Here is an 8,589-nt window from a genome sequence, read left to right as displayed (position 1 = left end):
CCGACTACGTGGGGCGCATGGGGGTCAGCAATGACACCCACGTGGTGGTGTATGACGGGGACGAGCTGGGCACCTTCTACGCCCCCCGCGCCTGGTGGATGTTCCGGGCCTTCGGGCACAAGGAGGTCTCCGTGCTGAACGGCGGCTTCAACAACTGGGTGAAGGAGGGCCACCCCGTCACAGCAGAGGTCAGCCAGCCCGCCCCGGCTGTCTTTAAGGCCAAGCTGAACACGACCCTGCTGAAGACCTTCGAGGAGATGATGCAGAATGTGGGGTCCCTGCGGTTCCAGGTGGTGGATTCCCGCCCCGAGGGCCGGTTCCGGGGGACCGAACTGGACCAAGGTAATGGAGGTAGGAACGACACCTGCCCCCTGCGCCAGAGCGGGATGAGTGTCGATACTAGTCCAGGTGTAACAATTCCTTCCAGCCAGCAAACAGATTTTCCTAATGCACTGGCATGCCTCAGCCTAACTCGCTGATTTACCTTAAGGGATCCGCAATTGAGCATTCGAATCCCAGTGCCCTCACAGAATGCTTTTCTTGTAGTTGGTTGTAAAGCTGCAGGAGGAAATAGCAGAAAAGGTCTCCAGTCAGTTGGCTCCAGGATCTCCCATCCCACACCCTGCAGAAGTTAATCAGACAGAATGCAAACACAGGAGGTGTGAGCTCTCCAGAGTTTGTTCAGGGTCCTATCTAACACTAGCAGACACACAGAAACTATCAGCATTCATACAGGTACCTCTCACCATAATGAATGCACCAGCAAAAGCCCAGGTTTTAGGCAATACAGTAACCCAAGGGACATTTTTGTTCTTGCTCTGGTTCCCAGCAAATAAGAGAACTTGCTTGAGCTGATCTTTGTCCTTTTGCTCTCTGCCATTAAATCTAACAAGCTTAAGTAAGAAAAGCCCCAAACCCTTCCCGAAGGTATGGGCTGTCAACCTCTCTCTTTTGAATGCCCCAAGTAACAGGACCAAAAATTGATTTTGTTACCTCAGTCAAACACTGGACACGTAAGCAGCAGGGGTGAGAGAAGTCCTGTGCAGTGGGGACAGCTGGTACAGCAATGTGCCTGGAATGAAATTCAAGTTGGTTGTTAAAGGAGGCCCTTACTGTGTAATTTAAGCCTTGGTATATCCCAGAATAACCTCTCCTCCAAAAGGGAATCACAGAAATGGTTTAAAAAGAAATGCAGGATTTCAAAAACAATGCACAGAAAAGCTCAGCAACAGTTGTTGGGTCTGAGTCGAAATCCACGCTGCAGGAGTGGGTGTGCGGTAGGCTTCTGCAGTCCTGAGGCAGTGCTGCACTGCTGCCTTGCAGGTTGGTTGTCATTCTGTTCTGGCTGTTTTCTTATGTGTGTGCTGCTGTACAGCTATTGAGTGTGACACCGTGTCCTGAAATAAATTCCCACATCTGAACCTCAGGAGCATTTGGCTGTAAATGTCTCTGTACATGTGGTTCGCATAAGTGTCTACAGTGAACCCCCCCAAACACACTCGACCTGTGCAAGACAATGCAGAAGGTGAGAGGGGTAACGGGAGTGACAGAGGAGGCTGTTGCAGGGAGAGAGGGGGAGTTAGGCTTATCACTCATTCTGTTTCTTCGCCTACTGCAGCCCGTCAAAGTGAAGGTTGAATTTTAACCTCAAGACATGAATAAAACGCTCCTTGCTGGGAGCTGGTGGATTTCGCATTCTCTTTCCCAAAGTGGGAGTTGTCACCAGGTGACAAATACTGCAGTCCGTGACAGCATCTTGATAACAGATTTTTCCTTTGAAATGAGTCAGCATGGAACAGTTTATTTGTGGTGGTCCAGTTTTGCTTCCCACAGCAGATCCAACAGGATAAGCACTCCAGCTGCAGCTGCTCATTCCACAGGAGCTTGACAGCCTTCTGAACCAGGCTACAGCCAGCAGTGGGTAAAAGGCAGCACTAACACCTAACAGAGCAATTTGAAATCAATGCTGATTAACTACAGAGGTCATCCAATCAGGGAGGGGAAACGTTGCCTGCAATTTAGAGAAGAAGAATGGTCTTGAGGTTAAGGAACTTGCTGCATTCTCAGGTGATTTCAGTTTAATTATTGCCTCAGCTCTTGACTTTCTAATTAAGTCAATTAATCTCTCCAGTTCCATGAACTCCATCTCTAGAAGAGGCTAATTTCAGCTGACTCTTTTGCCTCTTTAGTTTTTCAGTTCCTTGTGGTAAGAATTAGTTTTCCCTGTTTTATTTTTATGCAGCAGCTACCTTGCTGGGATTTGGACCTCTGTAGCGTTTAAGATAAGCCATAATATGTGGCTAATTTTTAGTTGCTGGGAGAGGTTTACCCAGGTTGCCAGGGTGGAGAAAAATGGACAGCGTTCCTATAAGCCAGGTCTCATAGGTCTTAAATGCAGATATTGCTTTGGATGAAAAAGCTTGGATGTTCATGCATGGTGTACAGCATAAGCCCATCAGATGTGCAGCCCTGACCTATGCACTGAGTGGTTAAAGGTGTCCCTGCACAGTGCTGTGTTTCTGGAGGAACTAGCAATTCAGGCCTGCTCGCTAGCTGTGATTCAGCAGTGGCCCAACCAGGTTCTGCAAGGTCCTGTTTACTCAGGCACTGTAGGGTGCAGGTCTATGGAACCAGCCTGAACTGACAATCCCAAGCAATCCAAGGGCAGATGATAAAAATAATTACATGATGGTTATCAGTGCTGACTCTCTCTGAGCATTGGGCACTGAAAACTGAGGAACAAGAATTATAGCTGAAGAAATGCATACAGAAAAGTTGTGAATTTCTGAATTCTTTTGCAGACACCTGAGAACGGGGGAAAGTTGCCACACAAGAAATCCATCACCTAAAAAAAGAAAGCAAACCCAAAATCATTTCATGAGCTTCCAACTATTTTTCTTCTCATTCTCAGCCCTTGGGTAGTCCTTGTCTCCCTTGCACATACACAACTCTTAAGGTTTTGCCCATTTTCCCAGCTCTCAGTCCTCCCTGCCCCAAATATAAAGCTTTTGCTCAACTTGAATGTTCAGTGGTGGTGGGAGTGAGAATGAAATGTTGCTGCTTCTTCCTCTCTTCTCCAAGTGGAGTCTGCAGCTGGGCGTGGACTTTGACCATGAAGTAATACTCAAGGCACAACATGGAGAGTGAGAGACTATGATAAAGTCTGTCTCAGCCCACAGGAACCTAGAATCCAAAGCTGTCCATTCACATGACGAGGTTGACAAACATCACCTGCAGAATTAGCACCATGGCCCTGCTGGTTCTTAGAGTTGACTCTTCTGGCTGTATACGCACACAGTATTTTGACATTGGTGGCAAAGGCCTATTGATCTGACTGCGAGGACTGTCAGGGAGCTGGCCAGGACCAAGCTTGAAATGTTCCTTCCAATGAGTTCACGGTAGATTAGGTGAGATGACTAATAGTCCCTTCCGAGGCATACAATTTGAATGGAAGAGAGAGATAAAAAAGGAGGCAACAGAGGAGGCGTTTGGAAAGGAACAGCTGTCTGCAGCCAGCCAACTCCAAGACCATGGGGAGTTAAATGTGGACAAGGCACATCTTTTATCTTTTTGACATTAAGAAATTCCATCTGGAGCTTTCATCGCAAAGGGAAAGGCTAGAGAGAAGGGCCTGTAGTCATAGCTAGATAAATAGCCAACAAAAAACCACATATTTAAGCAGAGAATCTTAACAGATGTGGAAAAGGGGATTAAGCAGTGAAGAAGATAATATATTACAGGTTACAAATTATGAGGGAGGATTGCCAGAAGCCAAGCTGAGTGAGACTTGGCAAAAGGAATTAAAACAAATAACAAAAACTGCTGGAGCAAAGTGAATAAAAAGAGAACAAGGAGAGAAAGAGTAAATAGGGTTGCTATGCAGTTAGCAGGGGTTCCAGATGAAAGATTATTTGTGTACAGCCTCAGAATTATACTGAGTCTATGCTACTTTTTTTTTTTCTTCTGAGGATAAGTCTGCACAGTAGGGGGAGGGGTAGCAAGAAGAAGGGGAGAGAAGCAAAAATGATCATTTCTAAAGAGGGAGTATAACCAAAAGATATCCATGTGCTCAGATTTGTGAGGCAGATGATCACCATCCCAAATATGTGTCAAAAATCAGTCGTGTGACATTGCAACTCCATGAGGCAAGAATTTAATAAATTTAATCAGAGCATGGTTCTGTAGGACAGAAACACTAGCAAAGTTTGTGTTTGTATTTAGGATAGGAGGTACAGCACAACCTAGGCAGCTGTTGATCTATTATCGTAACATGGATAGACTGGAAGGCTTTCAAAAAACTCTTCAAGAAAAATCATTTGAAATTAAGGCAAAATTGAATAAAATACCTTGGTAAACTTTCACTGCACCTAAGGGCTCTATTTCCTTGCCAACAGAATTGATTTGCCAGATAAGAGAAATGGGAACGTGCATGCGTGGAAGTTATGTCTGATCTTTTCTTCCAGCCACTGGAAGCACCTACGAGGTAGACTTGTTCCATTTGGACTTCATTAATACTTTTCACGTAATATTAGAGGGACAATTATTAGTTCAATGTGAGAAGAGGGCAAATAGCACAAGTACTGTTAGATGCCCAAGAAACTGACTGAAAGGAAGATAAGGGAGATAAGAATAGCTTGTGCTGAAAGCAGATCTGTGGGGCTGGAAGTTGCTAGCATGGTCCAATCATTATACTTCTATGTTTATTTCATATTTTTTTGAATCATTGAGGCACTGAAAACAGGGAGTTGCTACTAGAATGTGCTGCCGGCACAGCCTTGGGAAGGTTTAAATGATCACATGGGGAGTATTATGTGAGGTACCACCTGCAGTGATAGAAGTGACAGGAAATATAACACTACAGAGGGCAAGGTTGGATGCTTAGTAGCCCGAAACACGTAATTGCTTATGTTTCTGTTACAAGCTGAAGACCCACATTTGGAAGCAATAGAAGAAGATAAGACTTGGATGAATTAGTTGGGTGCAAGAACCTCAGATGCGATTTGGCCTTGACAACAGCAATTATTAACCTCCTGTCTACCAATCGAGATGCTAGGAAATGCCACTTCCTTTTCCAGAAGCCTGGCAGTCACCTAGAACTGTTTCTAGGGTGGCCAAGGCAGTGAAAAGTGTATCTAACGAGCCCTTACTGGGTTCAGGCTAAGGGCATGAGGCTGTTGGGAGTGCTGAGTGCTCGCTGTCAGTATGTTGGAGCAATAGCAGAAAGGGAGAAAAACTATTTCAGCTGCAGGGCAATGTTAGCTCAAGGATAAATGGTGTATGGACTGACCGTGACGAATTTAACGTTGGAAATGAACATTCCTCTTCACATGAGCAAGGAGGTGCCACAGCGGGAAGTTTCATGGCAAGAATCCAAACTGGTTCTGAGATGGGTGCCTTTATGAGAGGGAGCCTATAAAGTGATCACTGTAGTAGCTGGGAGCCAGGCTCTGTAATCCTAGGGCTCCTTCCTGGAGTTTCTAAGGGTGACTGTGTGAATCTGGCGTGGAGTATGCTCTGTGTCATGTGAGGCAGGAGCAGATGTATCCTCTTCCCTGTTCAGATCCCAGCTGCATCCAGCCTTGCCTTCCAGTCCTGTGTTTCTCTGCTCTTGTCCTAGCAGAGAGAGAGCTGATAACACTTCCTCAACCACTCAAGAGCACTTCTTAGGCAGTCCAAGGGATTGTGGTTCTGCAATGTCAGCTCTTTCTTTAAGCTGAACACCCACATACATGAGTAAATGCAGTTTCTATAGAATTCCCCATCTTTCACTCGCAGAGTGCAAACACTGGTCTCTGACTCCAACAGACTTGAATCTCTGGAGCAAGGAAGTCTCCCTATAGATCAGAGTAAAAAATGCTCTAAAATGAGACTTGGAAGTGTTGTTTAAGGGCGGTGAGTGTATGTCACGGCAGTCTCCAATAAGAGAGGGGTACAAACCTACCTATTTTAAGATGTGTGAACAGTCTAGAAAAGCAATCATGACCATGGGACCTGTGACACCTAAAAACTGAATCGGTGGCCCAGCAAGCTTCTTTGAGCAAGAGCTTGGCCTTCTAGTTCAGCCCCCAGGACTTCTTGATCTCAGTACACTTCCCAGTGCCCTAGGATGGTGTGAGACTGCTGTTCTGCAGATCACAGACTTGTCTGTATTGGGGTGATCACCAGTAGTGCAGCAGAGCCCTGCAGAAATCCCTTGTGAAAGGACAGGGTGAGGACCATTGACTCTCTGGGAAAGTGGTAGCTTAACCCAGGCATGTAACTCTCTCCAGTAAGCAGCTCTGCAGTCTGAGAACTACAAACAAGGTTTTCTCACACTCATCTCACACTGATTTTTTGTATTATTTTTATTTCCCTTCTGTCACACAGACACTATTAATGAGCATGGGGTTTGCAGATCTCTGTACTGAAGTGATGAACTGTTGTTTTCTGGAACTGGAAAAAATGTGGTGAAAGCATCAGTCCAGAACACTGTCTTTTTTTTTTAATGTTAGTCCCTCCAGAAGTCAGCAGTTTTTCTCTCAACTTCTCCCTGTAATGCTAAACAGTTCTGAAGGATGCGTGAGGTGACTAGTAGGCAACAGTGCCAGATTTCTAAGGCAGGGGGTATGAATCAAGAGACAAAGAGGGTCCATCTGGAACAGGGAGGGATCTTGTGAAGCTGACTCAGGGCAGCTTTGGTTGTCTCACTCTTTGTCCAGCAGAGCAAAAATCCTCTCCTCAATACCCTGCCAAAACCCTGTTTTCCCCTTATGACATATCTCATCATGTCATGACATCACTGATGAAACTGCAGTGTCATTATGATGTGTGATGTCAGCCTCTGACTAGGTATACTTTAATCATTTGACTTTGACAAAGGTTCCCTGCCCCAACATCTCCCATCTCCTGAGATCAGTTACCCTGATGACTTAGGCAAGTGGAAAGCTGTTAGTGAAACAGATTACTATTTATGTGACTTTCCCAGGGCTGTCTCATTAGAAGTTCAAACCTAGCAAGAAACCCTTAAATGCATTTTCAGTGTAATATATAATGTTTCCTGCTCCAATGAGGGTTGATCCAAAGCCTCTCAAAGTCAGTGGAAAAGCTTCCATTGAGTGTAATGGACTTTGATTAAGCCTATAGTGACAGAGTTTGAATTTCAAGGGTGTGATGAAAATCTTATCCATCATATTTTTATATCTGATTCTCTCTAAAGACCTTGTTCTTGAGATGCAACTTTCAACTTGCCTGAAGTGGTCAGTTATACCAATAGAAAAACAGAACCCATGCTGATTTCATCCATGGAGTGGACAAAAAGTGGTACAAAATCTAATCTCAATTCTCTGATCCTATTGCCCTGGGATAGCTGCCTCAGCAGTAATGTGGCTGACTTTAAGGTTGCTTTACTTTTCTGAAATATGACTTTAAGGTGACACGGGAATAAACTGTGAACAGATAACTACTTTCACAAATTCCACATACAAGCCACACTTCCTGCTTCTGAAAGCTGTGTCACTACACGCTGCTCGCATACTTGGGGAAGGTGAGAAATGCACTGCTGCATTTCTCTTTACACAGATCCCCTTAATGGCTTTGTTAGGATCTTTTCTGTGGTGGTTCTTTGATTCTTGTCACATCTAGGGCTTCTTCAGATTCCTACCTCATTGCTTTCAGGGGGGAAGTAGTTTGCTAAATATTCTGGAAGTTTTGACGTCAGCAAAGTTGAATGATCTTTGTTCTCCTCTTTTTAGCCCAATACTGCTTTGCATCTTCATCATCACCTGAAACAAATGAGTATCTTGGAGAGAGTGGGAGTATCTGCAGTGATGTCTCTTTAATGTCTCTTTTGTAGGTATCTTTCAAAACCTACGTTAATGTCTCCTTGCTCATGTTTCCTTTTCTTGATCACTCTTGCAGGGCTGGAATCTGGTCACATCCCTGGTGCTGTGAACATACCTTTCCACTCATTCCTAACAGAAACTGGCCATGAGAAGAGTATTGAGGAGATCCAACAAATATTCCATGAGAAGAAAGTGGATCTCTCAAAGCCACTGACAGCCACGTGCCGCAAAGGTGTCACGGCATGTCACATTGCCTTGGCAGCCTACCTGTGTGGCAAGCGTGATGTGGCTGTTTATGATGGTTCCTGGTCAGAGTGGTTCCACCGTGCCCCGCCTCACTACAAGGTCTCTGAGTTGAAGCGCAACAAGGCCTAGAGGGAGAGTTGTTTCTTGGGCAATGAGATCTAGCAGCTGTCTCCAGCCCAGGGTACAGGGAAAGGGAGGAGGTGGAAGTAAAGAAAAAACATGCTGATTTATATTTTGCCAATTTTTCAAAGAAAGATCAGTAGATTTCTATCGATCAGGTTTCTCACAATGAATAAAATCTATTTCTAAGATGATGCATCTGTGAATATTTCTAATTCTTCTCTGTTGCCTGTGACCTGTTTGTGCTGGGGGGGAGAAGCAGCTTTGCAACATGAAGGAGAGTTGCACTCTTTCCTGGAGACTTGCAGAAATTCCAGTGGCCTGGTGAGAGCTCAGGTCTATGGTGGAGCAGAATGGATGAAAAGTCCGGGGCTAAAATAGAGCACTGGGTGCTGGACACAGG

General features: G+C 45.0%; 2 protein-coding genes across 2 annotated transcripts in view; one reads left to right on the top strand and one right to left on the bottom strand.

The window, feature by feature from the left end:
* Window positions 1–1,068, bottom strand: part of MPST (mercaptopyruvate sulfurtransferase) — a 4,318-nt gene extending 3,250 nt beyond the window's left edge. The window contains exons 1-2 of the mRNA XM_009289948.1: window positions 994–1,068; window positions 485–558 (exon numbers count right to left, since the gene is read on the bottom strand). The gene's annotated coding sequence lies outside the window, so the exon portion shown is untranslated. The remainder of the gene's footprint in view (window positions 1–484; window positions 559–993) is intronic.
* Window positions 7–8,383, top strand: LOC103907846 (thiosulfate sulfurtransferase). The gene is made up of 2 exons (XM_009290085.2): window positions 7–342; window positions 7,897–8,383. Exons 1-2 carry the CDS (start codon window positions 18–20, stop codon window positions 8,193–8,195), a joined length of 624 nt encoding a protein of 207 aa, XP_009288360.2. The 5' UTR covers window positions 7–17; the 3' UTR covers window positions 8,196–8,383.
* The last annotated feature ends 206 nt before the right edge of the window (window positions 8,384–8,589 follow it).

Source organism: Aptenodytes forsteri, unplaced genomic scaffold, assembly GCF_000699145.1.
Source record: "Aptenodytes forsteri isolate BGI_AS27 unplaced genomic scaffold, ASM69914v1 Scaffold284, whole genome shotgun sequence".
NCBI lineage: Eukaryota > Metazoa > Chordata > Aves > Sphenisciformes > Spheniscidae > Aptenodytes > Aptenodytes forsteri.
The sequence above is the reverse complement of the archived record's forward strand: the minus strand, read 5'-3'. Positions and strand labels throughout refer to the sequence as shown.

What these genes read in the sequence shown, in the direction of transcription:
- LOC103907846 (XM_009290085.2), top strand. Translation starts at nt 18, where the DNA reads ATGGGGGTCAGCAATGACACCCACGTGGTGGTGTATGACGGGGACGAG. An exon ending in GGGGACCGAACTGGACCAAG is followed by an intron (nt 343 to 7,896) that starts GTAATGGAGGTA and finishes TCACTCTTGCAG; the next exon opens with GGCTGGAATCTGGTCACATC.